This window comes from Chelmon rostratus, chromosome 21 (assembly GCF_017976325.1).
Source record: "Chelmon rostratus isolate fCheRos1 chromosome 21, fCheRos1.pri, whole genome shotgun sequence".
NCBI classification, from domain to species: domain Eukaryota; kingdom Metazoa; phylum Chordata; class Actinopteri; order Chaetodontiformes; family Chaetodontidae; genus Chelmon; species Chelmon rostratus.
The window spans coordinates 8,888,834-8,908,171 of record NC_055678.1 but is presented as its reverse complement, the minus strand read 5'-3'; the positions used below and the strand labels follow the sequence as shown (position 1 = coordinate 8,908,171).

The following is a 19,338-nucleotide window of genomic DNA, read 5'->3' as shown; positions in this document are numbered from 1 at the left end:
GGCCAGGAGGGTCTGAGGGATTCATTTGTGATTTAGTTAGTTGGCAATACGCATTCAAACAACAGCATGGTGTCTGTGTAGAGACGTGGAGCCGGTGTGTGTGCATGCAAATGCTTAAAAAAAAAGTTAAAAACAAGATAGAGCAAAGCACACATTTTGAAAATTTGCACATGAAACGGTTGCAAGAAAACACAGACTGAAAATGATATCAGCAATTCATTTAAGCTTGACTATAAGCACTATATGCCTTAACAGTAGCACCAAAATGGACGGTAAAAATGTACTGTAGCTAACAGGGCTAGAACAATCAGTATAATGATAACAGCTGCCCAAATCTACCATAAATTTCCTCAAATTCCAGCCATACTCCCACATGTCCACTAGATGGCACCAGCAGCCAGCACTAGCCTCTCCTACTTTTATTGTTTTCACGCCGCAGATCACAGCACATTAGCCCAGGGAAAACACAGAGGCTTGTTATGCAACTGCACTCATCAAGCTGTCATACTGACTCTAAAGTAGAGCATTGCAGAGAGAGGTGCTGCTGTTGGCTACACGGCAGGTTTGTTCCTCAGCTGACAGGGGAAGAAAAAAGCGGCCATAAAAACCCATAATGCATAAAAAAAACTGATCCTCCCTAATCCTCTAATTCCTCACAGACCTCTCCGAGTGATGAGCTTCACACATTTAGCAGATTGACTCCCATCCTCGCACTCGAGCCCCAACGCAAAGCTTATTATCTTTTCCATCCATTCATGTTCTTTTCAATCACAGCATGATTTCATTCGAGTGTTATTGCAGGTGTTCTCTAGAGCGCTGCTGGGCAGGTGAAGGGCATGTGAACGACCCCTGCCGCACGACGCCCCCTGCCCTCAACACGTGGCCAGCGACATGATCCAAAATCACATTTCCATTCAAATCAACTTGCACAAATGCAAGTTTAAACGGCACACCGGCTGACAGCCATACAATATTTGATAGTGTCGTCATGCAAACAGGCATTAGTTTGAGGAGCAGCTTTGGAGTCACCGTGCTTTTCAGTTTTCATGCTGTTCTGGAGTTTTTCATTTGATGCACTATTTCCACAGTAATAGTGAGGCTCATTCAAACTTTTCATGCATGTCATGCGCATCTCAACATTTCATGACATAATTATCAAACTTATATGGCTAATATTGTAGGTGTGCCTGTGTAAATGACAACAAAATACAACAAAGTTCTCTTTTTGCAGCTTTAGTGGCGTGCCAAGATCATATGACGCGGTCACTGCTTGTTGCTACACCCGTTAAATCCACCGGGTGGCACCACAGGCTCCTAAATAAGAGCCCAAAGATCCACTGTGCAATACTGGTTCTGCTCATGAGCATGTGTGAGATGTAAGCATCCTTACCAAGCCAGCTCCTGTTCAGGTACACCGACACAAACACAGGAGGAACTGTGAAGAAGTCCACCACCGAGTTCACCTCCAACCAGAACCACAGCTTGTCGTTGGCAGCAATAAACTGGAAATGAAGGGTTACGGATGAGAGTCGTGGTTTTCAGGTACACAGATAAGGGTGCAAATAAACACTCTTGTGTTGAACTTACACGTAGGCCAAAGTACAGCAAGAAGAAGACGTTGAACGCCATGTCGATCTGCAGCGTGAAGTCTTTGTAGAAGTTCTGACAGGACTCGATGGGACTGTGAGACAGAGGGAGAAACAAAGTGTGATAGTGTCTTACAAATACTGGCCGTCGAGTGAGGAAAGCTTTGGATATATATCAAGAGTGTTTCATTTAAAAAAAAAAAGCTTAAAAGTTGCATTCTTCTTTTCCTGAAAATGCATTTTAAGATTTCAAAAGAAAAGGAACTTAGGTGTTGAAAAAGTGCAATAGTTGGTATTTTCCAATGGTTTTCTGTTGAGAAAGGACATGCATTTATTGTCACACGAGCAATAACTTGTCAAGATACCTGATTAACCCTTAAATAACTGCAAAACAATCTGTCTGATGCAATATCACATCATGGAAATGATGCTGTTTTCCTGTCAGGCCTGCATTTCCTATCTGATGGAACAAATACAAGAAATAGATGGAATAGATAATAAGTCAAACATGACGGAAATGCAGAGCCAAGGCAGTAGTTTAAGGGTTAAATGCATGCAGGGTTCATGTCCTCTTTTATAAAGTCAGGCAGCCATAGCAAATGTTGCAATGCAGGTAAGTCTCACCCTCATAAGCTTGTATCTGGCCCAAAGAATTCAAATAAAGAGAAATAAATAACTAAGTAAATGCGATTGTAAGAGGTTAGTAGGGCTGGAAGTTAGAAAAAATATTCACACAGGTTTACTTTACATTCAAAATGTAACGAGGCGAGGAGAAAAATAGTTAATTAACTTAGTGTGCAGCTCTGATTCATGTGTGATTGATACATGATTGGAATGAACAGTTGAGTGAAATGAATAAAAATAGAACCGATTTCTATGATGGAAACAGTGAGTGAGTAATCGTGTTAATGCTGAAACAGTTAGTGGATGAATCCATGAGTCACTTGACAGAGAATGAATGTACGACCATTGTGATAATAGATTTGCTGGTTCTGGCTTCTCAAATTTTGGAGGAGGATTTGCTGTTTTTCTAGGTTTTGTATCTTTGAGTTTTGGACAAAACAAACTATTTGAAGACATCAGCGTACCCTCAGGAACTCAACTTTTTCACACAAAACGAGCAATTCATCAAACAGGAAAAATAATTTGTCGTGTCATTGATGATGAAAATAATGAGTAGCTGCTGCCACTAAACCAGGGGCTCCCAACCTGAGGGTCTGGCCTCTCCTGGGGGTCACAAGGTAGGAGACAATTAACAGGATAAAAAAAAAGCAAAAATATACACAGATAAATTGTGTTTTTGTTTTTTGAGTAAAAGGAAAAAGTACTCTTTGGTTAGTCTTCAATATTCATGGACATAAGCAACTTTTGACAGATCTTTTACTTTAGTACAAGAAGCAACACTGCAGTGTTAAAGTCCTTTTGCAAAAGTACAAAAGTATCAACATCAAAATATACTTTAAGTACCAAAGGTAAAACATTAGAAAGGCAAATGCAGAATAATACATATTATATTACTGGATTTTAATGTTTGATGCATTAATGTTGCAGATGGTAGAGGTGGGGCTCATTTTAAACACTTCATATACTAATTGGGTAGCTTCATCTATAACAATACATCATAATTAACTAGTTGGTTCTTATTATATATAAATCTGAATCTGCAGAGTAACAAGTAGTGATGAAAGTTATAATAACGATTAAATAAATGCAGTGGAGTCTCTGCAGCATGTCAGTGCCATGTCGTTAGTTTGTTTTCATGCCTCAGTGTTAGTCTTCTTCGTGCAGGGTCCCTTTACTCACATCCACAAGCTTCACTAACACACACCTCACCACTCAGCAGCAACAACCTCCCCTGTGCTGTTTAATACCGCTCGGATTAAAGCAAATTGCTTTGGTTATGTAAAAAAAAAAAAATCTAATAAACTGCATTTGATAAAACACTGTCCTCGCTGAGTTCATGAGGTGACATGAAAATACCTCGGGGATTAGTTTGAACTGATCTGATGCGCTGCAGTGACACTCGGTTGATCTTCTGGTTGATGATCAAGAGGTCGGTGATGTCATGAGGAAGACTCAAGCTATCCTCATCAGCGGGCGGTATATAACCCTCAAGTGCATGCTGGACTTGTTGTTCCACTGCATCTGGGTGTGTCTGGATTTTATTGGTCAGATGTGTAAAAAGGTTCCACTTGATCCCATCACTTTGTTCTGAATGTTTATACTTTATGACCACCAGAAAATGAAAGATCTTTAAGTGCCGTGTTCATGGAAAAATAGAGCAAGTTTCTGAAAACCCCTCCCAGTCGTCTCTCAGGCACCTCGAGGATCAGTCCTAACATGAAGGATAGTTCTGCCCTCATTCCCTGTAATGACACGTCATCCTGGCAAATCCCTGTCATAGCAGGGTGACGGACCATACAGTGGAGGCAGACCTGCAGCGCTAAATAATTGAGTTCCAGTAGGCCTGTTTTAGAAGAGGACTGAGTCTGTTATGGATCAGAAACCCTCTTTGCCCACAGTAGCTCTGGTCTTTCTCACCCTCGTTCAATTCAGACTCAGATCAAAGAGAAGGGTGCAAAATGCCGGATTTCTTAAATGGAAAATGCTGCTTTAAATGAAGTTTTTGACCAAATAATGAATAATAAACGTTAACACCAGCTCTGCCATAAATGAACTTTAAGACTATTCCAGGCTGTGGGTGTGTCAGCTTGTCGTGGAGTTTTGCTGCCCCCTAAGTGGCCAAAGAAATCAATGAATGAAACTTCGGCATGAAGAAATCTCCCTCTGGGACCTAACCGGCTTCTTCACTGCTTGAGGTCTCTTCTATGAATCTAAGTCGGTCTTCTGTGTTGACGTCTCTCTGTGTGTCGCTTCCAGCCAGGTCAGCCTGTCCATCATATAACAGCCTCGGCAGCCCCACAGGACTAATTACAGGAAGGGCTGTATCTATTACAGTCCGCTGCCACTTAGAAGCACGCAAGAGAGCAGCTAACTGGCTGCTCTTTGGCTTTAAGTACTGGGCTTGTTGGGTTGGCAGGTAGTGAAAAAACACTGTCTGAATAATAGAAAGACCTGGACGACACTGAATGAAAAGTGGGACAAAGAGCCTTGTGGGATGAATATGAATATAAGTCACTGAACAGGTGCTGCAGCATCATCCCTCATTGTGTATTTATCAACGCCCCTTCTTGTGCGTGAAAAGGTTAAAGACAGAGGTCGTAGGTCAGCCCTCATCAGGTGAAAAGGTATCAGGCGCCGCTATAAGCAAGTTCTGAGAATGGAAGGCCGCAGATGGCATCGGTGGGGATGTAACTCTACCTGAGCTTGTCCAGTTAATGAAATGAGATCATGCTCGCAAACCACATCAGAGCAGGCCAAGCCCTCGGCTGTGTGCGTTCTTATGAAATAACAAATAACCTGACAACCTGCCTCCAGCACCGTCAGCCAAATTACGTGAGTTTACAGCCCATTTTCTCTTCTCTGCCTTAACATTACTCCCAGCGGAGGCTCCCTCTGGGCTTGATAAAAGCTTTTATCCTGCTGTATTTTGCTCTGCTTCTTAATGGCACGTCCTGTCCAAACACCACCGGGCTGCAGTAACAGTATACTGTTGCGCATGGGGCTAAAAGGGTCTTCCGCTTCCTCTGGCTTGATGAGCGATGGCGATTGTTTTGACCGGGGACTTTGGTCTTTCCTGCCTGTTTGAGGGTCTGATCCCTTCATTACAGAGATTAAACAAATTTCATCTGTGGGTACTGGGTGTCTGTCAGCACAGTTCACCAGTAAGCTCAGAGCAGTTTACCTGGAAGGGGATTGGATAAAACCAGCCAGCAAGTACATTTTCTCCAATACCATATACAGAGCATAGAGCACTCAGTGTTATTAAGGCTAGAACTGAAGTATATGTACTTCATAAGGATTTATGAGTGTATAAGAACCAGTAAATGGCTGAGGTCTTTGAGGCCTATCTAAATCATACATAAATTAAATACATACAATTATCCAACAAACCTTTATTATCTGTATGACTGAAGCAGGTTGTTTTTCCAGCAGGTTGCAATAAGAGCAAAATACACATTTTTCTCAGACAATAGAGGCCGAACACCTGCAGTCAAACCACTTCTCAGTTTCATTTCTCTTACATTCCCAGTTGTCATCCGTCCATCTTCAGACCTGTTCAGCCGCTACGAGGCTACAACACTTAACATTTGCACAGCTGCGTCTGATCTTACGCTCAGCGCCGATCAATTCTAACTGCAGCAGCATTCCACACATCCTGCTGGAACTGGTTAGACCAGGGCTAACTTGGTCTAGGCCCGAGCAGCAGCAGCAGTGAAGATTGTACTCATGAAAATACTTACTCAGAGGAATCTATGAAGTATATAACAAGGGCTCCGATGCTGAGCGCAAACACGAGCACCACCTGGAAAAACACACAAAAAGAGGACCATTTTACTTACGAGACTCTCAAATCATCCAAACTGTACATTTAGACAGAAGCTAGTTTAGAACTCGACTGTGCAAATGGAAAAGGACACAAGCCTCATACGTCCAGCACGTTTGCATGGAAACTTTAAAAAACGATGAATCAGCATAAATTAAAATATTAACAATTAAACTAAAGAATTCAATAAATGTTCAGAGACTATGACAAATTAAGATTATGCAAGTTTAAAATAATGTTAAAAACATGTGATTAAATGAACTTTTTAGAGCTGCAACAATTAACCAATTAGCTGATCAACAGAAAATTCATCTGAATTCTTTTTTTTTTTTAAAGCAAAAACTGTAAAAGTTCTCTGCTCTTCTCTGATTCATTATTATTATTTAGCTCAATATCTTTGGGTTGTTAGTCAAACAAAACAAAACAGTTGAAGGCGTCAATACTGGCTCAGGAAAGCTGTGCTGGACATTTTTCACTATTTTCTGACGTTTTCCAGATCAAACGATCGATTAATTCACAAAATAATCAGTAGACAAATCAATAATGAGAGCAGTTGTTCGTTGCAGCTGTTGAATTTTCTATTCTGCAACTTATTTCCTCAGATGCATAAAGTACCTGAAACAGTGCCATGCAGGGATGTGTTTCAAGGTGTGTAACAAATGTTTAATGCCTATTAACGAGCACTGACAGACCTTGATACATCTCGTGAAGCCTGTTATAATTGTGTTATATAAACCAGAAAGAAAGAGTCACAGTTTGGAACAGCAGGGTCACAAACAGCCTCATCAGTTACCGTACATATGACAGTGTAAATAAATACACAAGAGCTCGGCTCATCATGTAAATTGGCAGCGGAAGAGTGGGCGAGGTGACAGAACGTGGCTTCAGCTTTCACAGACACAAACAAGGCAGGATGCAGCAGCGCAGCCCGAAGCTCCGGTGGCCACAGCGGAGCAGCGGCATAATAAAAGCAGGGTATTGCTTTTTACTGTCACTCTGCCTTTCTGCAGGGGGGGGGGGGGGGGGGGGCGCTGCTGAATAAACCGAAGCCTGGAGTAGGATGCTAGACGCTCAGAGCAGGCAGGTTGCGAGGTAATAAACACTAGATCCAGGGGTGTTAGAGAACAAAGCGAGAGTTGTCAGGTGACAGCTCTGACACTGATAGAGCGTAGGTGAAACTTAATAGCTGTGGGGAGTAAGACGGCGAATCAGGCTCAACTGTAAATACAAATAGTGAAATGGGAAATAAACAGAAATCAGCATATCTAGATATTTAAAAGTCAAACAGAGCTGGAGGTGGCCACTCAGTCATTTAATCAACGTTACCTGGAGGAGAAAAACCTTTGCTCTCACCTGACACAACGCGACCGCCACTGACAACCCCACAATAAAATTCAACAGCGTCATGTCGTGTTTGTCGAACCAGAGGAGGAGGTGGAAGATTATCAGAGATGGGAGGCAGAGGACAAAATCTCTGTTACCTAACTAGAGCATACTTAGCACAAAGTAGGCTAAAAAGAAACTAAACCACAACACAGTTCAAGAGTTTATGCATTTCATTTTGCACACAGCTGTTACAAAACACATTTCCTGCCATTTTGGGTTAGACCTAGATTTTTAATTCTCTCATCAATTGATTTTTAAAAGTCAAAAAGCACGGGAGCTCATTAATACTGCTGCAAAACAAGTGTCCTGATTCCCCTTTTAAAAGCCATGCTTATGTGGACGAGCCCTCGACCCACAGGGACACAGATATGGACGGAAAGGTTTCTGCCGGACAGCGGAGCAAATGTTTTACATCCTGAAATGCTCCACCAGGTTATCTCAACCCTACCTGCCTTTCATCCATTTAGAAATGACACAATGGCCATCCTGAACAAGAAGCCAATGGGCATCCATAATGAATGAGCTCAGCCTAATTCATTTCCATGATGTGAAATTGCATTGTCAACCTGCAACCACTGATGGCTCCCTAATGACAAAAAGCACCCGCATGCATTTTTAATCAACCCTTCTTCTTTGAGAGCCAGGAAATCTCTCTATGCCTCTGACCACCATCCCGGTTTAGAAACTGGAAACAATGTTGGTGCAACCCTAGAAATGCTAATGCCGCCGGCAGAGGAGGATTCGGTGAGGGAGGTAAATAAAACACAGGCTGGAACAAAGGGGGAGGGGGCAATCATGGCTGGGTTTGTCAGTGAGGTGACAGCAGACGGTGCCAGCATTCATCATTAATCTCAGTCGCTGGATAATGATGCATCACATCTGTATCTCCAGCCACCTTCAGCCATTTGCTGGCAGATGGCTCCTCCCACAAGGGGGCACAGTGAGATCAGACTCAAAGGGGGCCCGACCACGGCACAGCGACCCAGAGGGCTGCCAAGTCATACTCAGTCCAGTTTGCATTAATTTTACTCGATGCAGCAGCTTGTTACAAGATATGAGGGAAAATCAGTCTGCGATAAAAGGAAATGACAAATGTTTTCTTTCAAATGTGACAATGATCATTCGCTGCGAGGACGGAAATCGCTTTCAAGGAACCACACAGAGTGATTTATTAAACTGTCAGAGATCTGGAAAAAAAAAGAGTTCATGTCGAGTCTCAAGTCATTTGAAAGAAGTCTGAGTCAATTCTCAAGTCTGCCAGACTGAGTCTCGTCATCTCAAGTCATTCAAGACAAATCCAATTCAAATCTCAAGTTCTTAAAACAAGCTGAAGCCAAGTCTTTAAAAATGAAAATAAGACAGAGTAAGCAGCTAATCTGGAGCACTATCTTTTCACTGAACTCTCCACATCCAGCTGTGAAGCGTCGAGAAGAGGGAACATTTCAGAATGCATTTTTAATTACATACCGTGCGTTAAAAATAGAACAATTAGAATTCTCCCAGCTCCACTTTCACAACAGATTATGATATCGCCAATGATCCTGTCAATGATGCACAGCACATCACAGCCCTGCAGAGAGCGCCGGCAGATCTCAAGCATTCAGATGTCAACCTGCAAACATCAGAGAACCCACTCATGCTCCTCCACTCTTCCTGAAGTGTGACTCACCATCAGCCAGCATGAATAACCAGCCAAAGAAATGGCAACTTCACTTGGGCAGAGAAATCACGTTTACTGTGGAGAGCAAGCTCAAAGCCCAAGGTGGTGTCACCCTCACTTATATTTCACATAAAAATGACTTTTCTTTGCCTTTGTAGTTGGGGAAAGAGGTTGACATAGAGGCAAATGTTGTGTTTTCAATATTAAACAATGAAAAAAAGATGTTAAGCATTGTACTAAACATGCATTTAGAAAGACTAAATGTAAAGACAACCAATAGCAGAGTTTTAGTTGCACGAGAATGCATTAAACATCATCATTAGTGGTTAAAAGCATTAAGTGAATTTAACAGTGCAGCAGTGGTCCAGTTACAAGAATCCTATCTAATGAGGGCTCATTGACATTCAGGTAACATAGAAACATGTTTTACAAATTCTCCAGAGGCAGGTTGTGTTACTCCGAGTTGCTGCAGTATCTAAAAACAGGATTCAGAAGAACCGGGGGGTCAGTTTGTTCCATATTCCCTTAAAGCCTGCATTCACTGTCGGATCAAAGCTGTCATTGGTGGGATGCCACGCATTTGTGTGTGCAGTCAACAGACCATCTGTGTTTAAGTAAACTCGTCCAGTCAGAGCTCCACTTTCCCGCACGTCACATCCAGTTCGTGCGTCTCCCACTTTAACTGCGAGCAACTTGAATGTTCACAGGAGCATAAGTCCCCGACCTGGTCTTCCTCACGGGTGACTGTCTGACCCTCAGCAGCTTCCCCAGGAACACGGCGCGGCTATCCAAAATAAAATGACCTGGGGACTATCCTGGTGAGTTCAAGCCGGCCCATTTGCTGTCCTCAAGTGCCACTTAGATTAACAAGGCATCTTGGACATAATGGCACACACAGAAATACAGAACTGCACAATAGAGGAGGGAAAAAAAAAATCAATGTGCCATCCTTAAGCTTAATAGTGCATTTACAGACTGTGTGAATTACATCACGTGAACATCCATTTTTCTCCTTCAGATTTCTATTTCAGAACTTGAACAACAGAAAGAGAAAATGTCTCTGGCTTGAATATTGATTTCTTCCGGTCATGAATTCTATGCGGCAAACACTTCAGTCAGAAATCATGTTGCCTTCATGAAAAACTACAGTACAGAATTGTAAAAAAAAAAAAGAAAATGTAAAACACAACTCATCACACTCATAAACTTTACTATAAAATCACTTAATAACAGGTAACGTTTGCGGTTTGGAGCAGCTGTAAATGTGTGATGAGCCTTGAATTGTACAAACACCTCGGTCACCGTGTCTGTCCTCACTAACTGGACTTCGTTTACAGAGCTCCTGCACAGTTTATCCTCCGCCCAGAGTGATAACAGCAAATTAGCATGTTTACAACAACAGGCATAAACATGAGTGACTGCAGCCCTGACAAACACAGACACCAGACGAATGTTCGAGACGTTTACGGCATCATCGCTGCTGAATTCCTTCGCAGCTGACATGACGTGTGTGACATGCGATGCGACTTCAGCTCTGCGATCTCAGGCTGTTGTTACTGTTTCCATATTGGCAGCTTGGGAAAAAGATGTATCAGCACAATGATGGATGATGACCACCAACCTCATTATGACCTTTTGATTCTCTGAAGTTCTCCACTGTCTATTTGGAGCACTTCCGAGTACACACAGAGCGTGTGTCAGGCCTGAAATAGGGCTACACAATTATGGCTAAAGCAGTAATCCTGATTATATTGCTAGATTTCAGTCTGTGATTGTCAATCACACTTAACAGTTTTTTTGCTGATTAGGGTAAACAATTATTTAATGGACCTTTCGGGCAACAACCTTGTGGCTATTTTGAAATACGACAGCACAATTCATGCTGCACATTTATTTTTACATTAACAATGGATCACATTACTTCGTCTGGTGTGGACTGTGCAGTTGGCAGAGACACAAAAAGAGCTACAGTACATGATATTGGACTATAAAACAGAAACCTGACACCAGATACACGCTAACGTTGTTCCATTTACTCCTAAAAAGGGAAATGTTTGCTAACAACAGCCTGCTGTGCTGCCTTTAGGTAGCTAAAAAAGCTAAATTCATGTTGGTCAAACCAAAATAAAGTAAATCTTGAAGCCTGCAGGTAAGAAAGTGAGGAACTAAGTGATGCTACTCTCACATATGTACAGTAAAGATGTAGCTGGCAGCAGTTAGCATAGCTTAGCAGCTAGCAGGCTACCCTGGCTCTGTCCAAACAAGCATAGCATACTAAAAGTGCCTACCAGCACTTCTACAGCTAACCGACTAACAAATCTCATTTGTTTGATCCGTACAAAACACCAAAGTGTAAAAACAGCAATTTACAGTTTTACAGTTATGCGCCGGATCATTTTTTGACCTGGAGCAGTTGCCAGGCAACCAGCAGGGACTCCAGGAAGTCACTGCTCTTAGCCAAGAAACAGTCCGGCATGTAACTGCCCATGAAATACCAGTTTTTATGCTAAGCTAAGCTAACAGGCTGCTGGCTTCAGCAACATATTTAGCGTAAAGACATGAGAGTGGAATAAATCTTCTCATCCGACTCTCAGCCAGAAAACAAACATGTTTCCCAAAATGCTGAAGAATTCCAGATGGACCTATCCTGTACGTAAGATGCAAACAAGATGCAAACAGAAACACCGACTTCTCCCTGTTTTATACCTATTCTGTATTTCCATTCATACACCTGGTATATTGTATATTTAATACATCTACAGTATATTAATCACAATCTGCACCCAAAGAGGATTGTTTGTCCGTCTGTGACAGAAAATGTCAAACTGTTCAATTACACATGCAAATAAGAGGATCTACCTGTAAATTATATTGTTAAAAAAATGACAGACTGGGACTTTAAAAGACAGCTGCGTCCCTTTTCAGCTCAGGCCTGCACTCGCTGGCTGTGTCTGCATGTGCCCCATGCTTGTGGCGACAGGCAAAAACACAACATGCATACTAATGGAGCATTGGATAGTGCTCCTGAAGCCTGGCACCCTCCTCAAGCATGATCTTAATATAACCTACCCAGCATGTGTTTCACAAGCAAACCATAGCTTCATCTGCCTGAACAAGAAGCTGTGATTAAACGGTCCAAGTCACTGTGCTCTCTGTCATTGTTTGACAAGGTCACAGGAAGGTAAGACGTTCACAGTTTAAAGGTCAAGAGCACTTTGAAAACAGCGCCATTAGTACCAAACTGAGGTTGTGGTGCTTGCAGTTTGGCTTGTATCCTAGGTTAATGTGGCCAATGTCAGTATATGAAGTCCCATTATCTGTAGCAGAGAGAATGGAAAGGCTAGTTAGCTCTTATATTAGAAAATGGTTGGGTGCTCCCAGGTGCTTAAGCAATGTAGCTCTGTATGGGAAAGGAATGCTTCAGCTGCCAGTATCCAGTCTAACAGAGGAGTTTAAATGCACTAAGGTTAGGACAGAACTTTTATTATCTGGGAGTAAGGACATGTTAGTTAGCAATGTGGTTCCGAATCCTTCTGGGGGGAGGAAATGGAACCCAAGGGCAGCAGTGCAGGAGGCAGAGGCAGCTCTTAGGCATGCAGAAATAGTAGGAAATGTTCAATTTGGCCGGGGAGGCTTGGGGCTTGGCCCAGGCAAACCAATGTGGAATAAAGCAGGTCTAAAGGAGAAAAGAAAGCTTGTAGTGGAACAGGTGCGTAGGCAGGAGGAGTTGTTAAGGGGGGCAAAAGCAGTTAGTCAAGCCAAACAGGGACAATGGTTGAATTGGGAAGGTGTTGAGAAGAGGAAACTTAGTTGGAGGGACCTGTGGAATATGGAGGAAGGCCGTATTAAATTTCTGATAGGGGCGACATACGATGTGTTGCCAACCCCGCAGAACCTAAGTCTCTGGGTACAGGGCGATCAATCGTGCCCACTCTGCTCAGGTACAGCAAGTTTAAAGAACATTTTGTCAGGTTGTAGAAATAGCTTATCACAAGGCCGGTATACATGGCGGCATAATCAGGTGCTGAGAAGCTTAGCCGCAGGCATTGAAGAGAGAAGGAAGCAGGTGAATTCTGGAAGTTCTAGAAAGGAGAGGTTAGATGTGCAGTTTGTTCGAGAGGGGGAGAAAAATAGAGCTGCTAAGTCAGGGAGAAGGCAGGTAGGTGGCAGCCTGGTAGGGGCTGATGATTGGCAAATGCAGGTCGACTTGGGAGGAAAGCTAGTTGTGCCCCAGGAAATAGTTTATAGTAATCTGAGGCCGGACATTGTCTTATGGTCCATGAGTAAAAAGACTGTGTTTTTTATTGAGTTAACAGTCCCTTGGGAAAATTCAGTGGAGGCAGCTTATGAAAGGAAGAAGACTAAGTATGCAGATTTAAAGACAGAATCTGAGCAGAGGGGATGGAAGACCAGGGTCTGTCCGGTTGAAGTGGGGTGTAGAGGTTTTGTTGCAGGGTCAGCTGTTTCACTGTTGAGGGAGCTGGGAGTGCATGGGCAAAATTTAAGGAAGACAGTGAGGGAGATGTCAGATGAGGCTGCTAGGTCTAGTCAGTGGATATGGATCAGGAGAAATAATAGTAGTTGGGGGGTGAAATAGGGACAGTGGGGGGGGGGGGCAGAGGACATGCATGCCTAACCCGGCGGGAGAAGAGGTTAAAGTCTGAACAAGACACCTCTCCTCTGCTCTGCTTTCCCCGCCCCATCTTCTCGTTCTGCCAATAGGAAGAGAACCAGGAAGAGGAAGTTTAGATAACGTGGGGGTGTGGCCAGCTAGAGTCTCTCTTTGGGACCTTGCGGCCTGTTCAGGTGAGTTTGCGTTGTAAGATAGAGAGTTGGCTTGTTTTTTGATCTTTTGGTTGTTTTCCTGTTTTGTTTGCTTCTTGAAGGAAATGTTAGGGTTTGTTTTCCTGCTTTGTTTGCTTTTTGAAGGAAATGGTAGGGTTTGTTGCTTCTTGAAGAAAATGTTAGAAGAGGCTGTTAAATCTAGTCTGTGGTTTAGGCCTCCACCTTCAGCACCCTCTAAATTTTCCACCCCCTACCCGAACAAGGGTCTGTATCCAATCCCTACTTTCATCTTTTGACTCTACCTCTTTATTTTCTACCCCCTACCCAAACCAGGGTTTGTATTCCCACCCCGCTTTTTTTTTTTTGGTGCAGTTGGTGAGAGGCAGGTGTAGATGATGGTTGTGTGGCAATCGGCAGTTACATGTGGCATCTAGGCCTGTGGTAGCATTGTAGCAGCTAACAATAGCTAAAGCGGTGAGAGTATGATAGTATCTTAGCAGTTAGTATTGGTAGCTAGCAATTAACATTAACAGTATAGGTGAATCTAGCTTTATTGTCTTCTTCTGTTCCTCTTAACAGGTAGCGGTTAGCATGTAACATTAGCTAAATGGTAGCATCGGAACTGTATTGTCTTCTTCTGTTCTTCTTAGCGGTTAGCATCAGCATTAGCAATAGTTAAATGGTAGCATCGGTACTGGCCACTACCTGGAGCATCTCTGGGTCAGTTGAACGTGGCGGTGCTGTTTGGATTGTGTAGGAGCAGTGTGAACTGGCACTAGGGGGGGTGACTCTGGGACGCCGGAGTTCACTGCCTAACCTCCTGGAGGTGTAGTGGGACTAAGTAGGCGAAACACTGTTGAAGGGAGGTTTCCACCTGATGACCCCCAGAGATGTGTTAGGAATCACTGCTCTTTGGCATGTATAGAGGCAGATTAGAGCTCCAAGGTTCTTCACTGAGAATGAATCCTCTTTTTGAGCACAAGTATCTTGTGTTTAAATTAACTAACAGCACAGGAGTTATTTTGATAATCACCTTTGTTCATAATCACTGTCATAATGTGCACTGTGTTGAGCAATATTCAGCAACACATATTCACATTTTCAACAACAAAAACAACATTTGATCAAGAAAGTCCTCCTGGATTTGAAGATATTGCAAGTAAGTAAGGTAAGCACAGACAGAAGACAGAATGGCGACGAACTTTTTAAAATTAAATGCAACATTGCCGTTGATCGTGAAATTTGCCAGAGATACTGGCATGTCCATCATAGTGGCATTTGAAGGCGGAGATTCAATATTCTCTTCTCTCTTTCTCTTCTGCTGCATCCCAGTCTTCAAAATTATCAAATTCACCAAATAGGTTAAATGAAACTATAAAATCACTCATGTTTTGTCTACTGTCTTGCTGTTGTGATAAATAAACTGTGAAATAACGTATGTTAACGTATGTTCTGAGTTTCTGTTGCCACGGTTACTAACTAGCGTTTGAGCCAGCGCAATAATTTGGAACAATCAAGCTATTTGATTTATAGGTGTCCTACAACACCTTTTAACGGACACCCTGCAGCCAATCAGAATCAAGTATTCACCCAGACCATGGTATAACAATTATTTCTACATTTGATTGTCGATCAGAATTAATACTCTTTGCTAGTTAACAGCGTAGCTACTTTAAATTACAGAGAGCACAATCTTAAAGCTGCATGAATCAATATTTTTATGTGAACATCAACATCAATGTGTAAAGTGAAAGGTGTCAGTCATTATGACGAACCCTCAGAGAATTACTACCCAACCCTGCACCTTTATAGCTCATTGTTTTGGTTTTACTAACAAATCTACTGTTGTGGCTCACTCTCGCCGCTCTCATCAGCATCATTTCCTGCTGCAACAGGCAGCTGTTTTCAGTAAAAAAGCTCTAAAAACTCACTGCTACACTACCTGCCCAGCACTAAACAGACAGACGCATTTAGCGACTAGCTGGTGAACATAGCAGAGCATTTAGCTGCTAAAGAGCCAGATATTTCCCTCAGGAGGTGGTGGAGACCAAAACAGAGCTGTCAGAAGAATGAATACTGGACAAATGAAGGCTGATGTTTTTGTCTCTGTTAGATTTACAATAAGCAACTCTTTGCAAAAGGCGGAAACACACGTTACGACTGTTGAGCTAATTATGATTTGGGGCATGACAACTGGGTCATCTGGTGTTGACAGTCAGATGCATCATATAGTGTGTGATATGTACCGAGTCTAATCCATCCAGGACTTCACCCAAACTCTGCACCCTTTTCCACTGTTTTGGGCCTTTTCAGCACATATAAACAATACAAGCTGCTGGTTGCCATCCATGCTTGTTTTGGTGCAAGAACACAAACCAGCTGGCGTAACTAGAACTCCAGTAGTTACCGAGCAGTCATTCGTGTGTTGTGTAGTGTACTGACTAAGTCCTACAGTTTTTTTTGTTTTGTTTTGTTTTTTTAATCTTGAGTGGTTTGTCCCGCCTTTTTAGCAATGATACAATGACCTGGATCAGACTCAAGGGGAAAGTATCCCAGTGCTCCTCATTTTTTAGTTGTTCAGCAAAAACACCAATTAACAATCAAGAGCAAAGTGTTGTAAATGCTGCAAATGAGAAGTTTACACTTTGAGAAAAGGCTGAAGGGAAAATTAAGCCTGAGTGGGCCATCTTCATTGGATTTACCAGAGTAGGAAGCTTCTTTCACAGCACTGTGTTGAGATATATGAATGCATCAGATCTTGAAAACCTGAATCTCAGCTTGGCAGAAAGTGTGACATTACTCATCAGCAGACAATAACAATCAGACTGCATAATGGGCTGCAGTCACTGACGACAGCAGCAGAGGGATGATGAATATTATAGAATCTCCAGACGTGTGTGTGTGTGTGGTAAGAAATGAGCTCATCATGTGTCATTCTGATCATGCCTGCGCTGTTTTGTCAATCTGATTCATGACTGAAGCGAAGCCGAAGGACGCGGAGCTGGACGGGTTCAATGTGCCAGCCTGCAAGCTGCGGGATCAGTGACCCTGCCAGAGGTATTTCTTCACCCACTGCTTTATCAAGGACATTACACTGATCAGTAGGAGCAGGGTGACTGAGAGACCGTGTTGAACTGTAGGTTTGTTGGTTCATTGCTGTGAGAAGACGATAGAGAGCACAGAAACCCTCCAGGTATGGCAGTCAGACGAAAAAATAGAGATTAAGTTTCGTAAGTTTCATTTTTTGCAGCAATTTGAGTAGCAATTTCTAATTGTTTTAATTTCCATTTTCGCAGTGTCCAAAAAACCAAAAATTAAAGACGACCAGGTTTCGCAGGAACATGTAGAGGAAATTTAAATCTGTAAAAACCTCATGCCACCACAGAAAAGTAAATAGTAAAAATAAACAACTGTAGCTTGATCCGTAGCTGTAGGCCCGCTTTCCTTCCACTAACAAACCACAGAGAAACCGCAAACCACTGCAGAGGATTCCCTCTTGGATTGAGCGCGACTAGTCAGCCATCTTTTAAAGAGCAGCTTCCTGCTCAGTGATGCCGAGTGCAGTCTAAGGAGAAACAGACCTAAAACTTCCAGAGAAGACAGTGAAACTCTGCTTTTCAGCCTGGTGTTAAGTCAATCTTTAAAAAAAAATAAGAAGACAGGGAGGAAGGAACGTCACCTAACTGTGTCGACCAATCAAATACAGTACATGCAGTCACATATTCCTGGTAGTTTAACTTTGGACTGTAAACGCTGTGTTTCTGTGGTTTACCTGGTAACTGCTTTGAGGAAAACTAAAATCGCCTATCACTATGACAGTTGTAAAAGCCTGTTGTTTTGTCTGACATTTGTTTACATTTTGGCCAACTGGTACCATTAACAGTATGCCGAATTATCTGCTAGCACTTCCTGTTTGCATTGTATCCATTAGTGTACAGATAGCTATCACTGGATTACTTTGATACTAAAGAAAACCTAAAAATGTGAGGACTTTAAGGCAAGTTCTGCTCTTATAAGATGAGTCTTTTTTCTATGAATTCTAAGTGGATTTCTGAACATTTATTCATGATGAACATGAAAGGAGGAAAATAATGAAAACCTCAGAAAGCATAAGGCACATGACTTTAAAAACGTGTGTATCCTGTCGGTGTGCTCAGAGCTATATGGGACCTCCGGCACCCATGTAGGTGAATTTGATTCATTCAGCTTTGAATTGTACATTGGTCACACTGTACATGGGGGAGATATTAAAGTGCAACATGCAGCGTGAGTAGAACAGTCATTTTAAGACATTTTAATTTGATTTGCTGGAAATCCCTGGAAACCCTGACAGACATATTGAATGTAATATTCTGGCTTGTACTGCATCATTCTGAGTATTCCCCTAGATGAACGCATTGTGCAGACAGTACAGTATCCTAAGCACGGCTTCATCAGTGGCTTTACTTTTGTGCCTAAGACTTTCGCACTCAAGAGTAAAACCGATGGGTTTAAGGGATTTCTCTCTCATCTTGTCAATAAAAGCAGATTATTCCTTTGTCTTCCAGGCTTCCAGTGGAGCCGCATGCAGCTGTTTCCACATCATTAGGAATCACTACCAGCATTACAGCAGTTCCAAAGGGATAGACCTGCTATTCAGTGATAACATCATCATTTCCAAATCTGGATGCATCTGCCTCTAACAGCAGAATTAACACAGCTACATACCAGGCAGCGAATGAATGTGTGCAGAGGATACAACCTGTTCAGTAAACACTGATCATTTCACATGTGTTGTCTGTTTCATTATTACCTAAAATTGGAAATTAATATCTTGTGTGACATTTAAAGGACCCTTACAAATAAAAGCCCCTGACCTACATACATACAACAACTATCCTCTGACTTGATTTATTTATGGATCAACTGAACAAACCATATTGAATCCAAAAGGTATTTCAAAGCCAACTTACATCAAGGGCTTGAGCAAAAAGTTTGGACCAAAATCAATCAATTTCAGTGGAATCACAAGTGGAAGCAAAGTACACATGCACGTGCTGTCAAGTTTGGTTAACTCTGACATGCACATACTCATAACACTGCTTACGTTTGTGGTGACGGAAAGACTGTGAAGTCTAAAATGTTGACAATCTTTGTCTCCAATTTTATGTACCACTGCTCCGTTAAATGAGGAGCAATGCTATTAGAGCTTTCCTCTTCGTGTCCATTTTTCCATTAACAAAACGAGGCACAACCTGCAGGAAGTCACCAAGCTTCCAGCACCACCTTTTCATGATGTTGTGCAGATTAATTGAGTTGTTTTCCACTTGCTGGTTTGATTGGACGCTAACCCAAAAAATAAATTTCCACATCAGAATCTCTTTGTCAATTTGATTTAAAAAAAGGAGGCTCTTTCGCAGTAGGGGACCAGCACAATTAAAGAGCTCTGGCTACTTTATGTACTTTATGTCTCCCTTTGTTAAAGCAATGCTCAC

The 19,338-nt window shown here is 42.3% G+C and overlaps 1 protein-coding gene across 7 annotated transcripts in view; it reads right to left on the bottom strand.

Moving 5' to 3' along the window:
* The window catches only part of LOC121624492 (calcium-activated potassium channel subunit alpha-1), an 86,658-nt gene that overhangs the window by 42,723 nt on the left and 24,597 nt on the right, over nt 1–19,338 (bottom strand). For all 7 annotated transcript variants that reach the window (XM_041962174.1, XM_041962169.1, XM_041962175.1 and 4 more), the window contains exons 3-5: nt 5,951–6,012; nt 1,588–1,681; nt 1,391–1,502 (exon numbers count right to left, since the gene is read on the bottom strand). In XM_041962174.1, the coding sequence (XP_041818108.1) occupies nt 1,391–1,502; nt 1,588–1,681; nt 5,951–6,012 (268 nt within the window). The remainder of the gene's footprint in view (nt 1–1,390; nt 1,503–1,587; nt 1,682–5,950; nt 6,013–19,338) is intronic.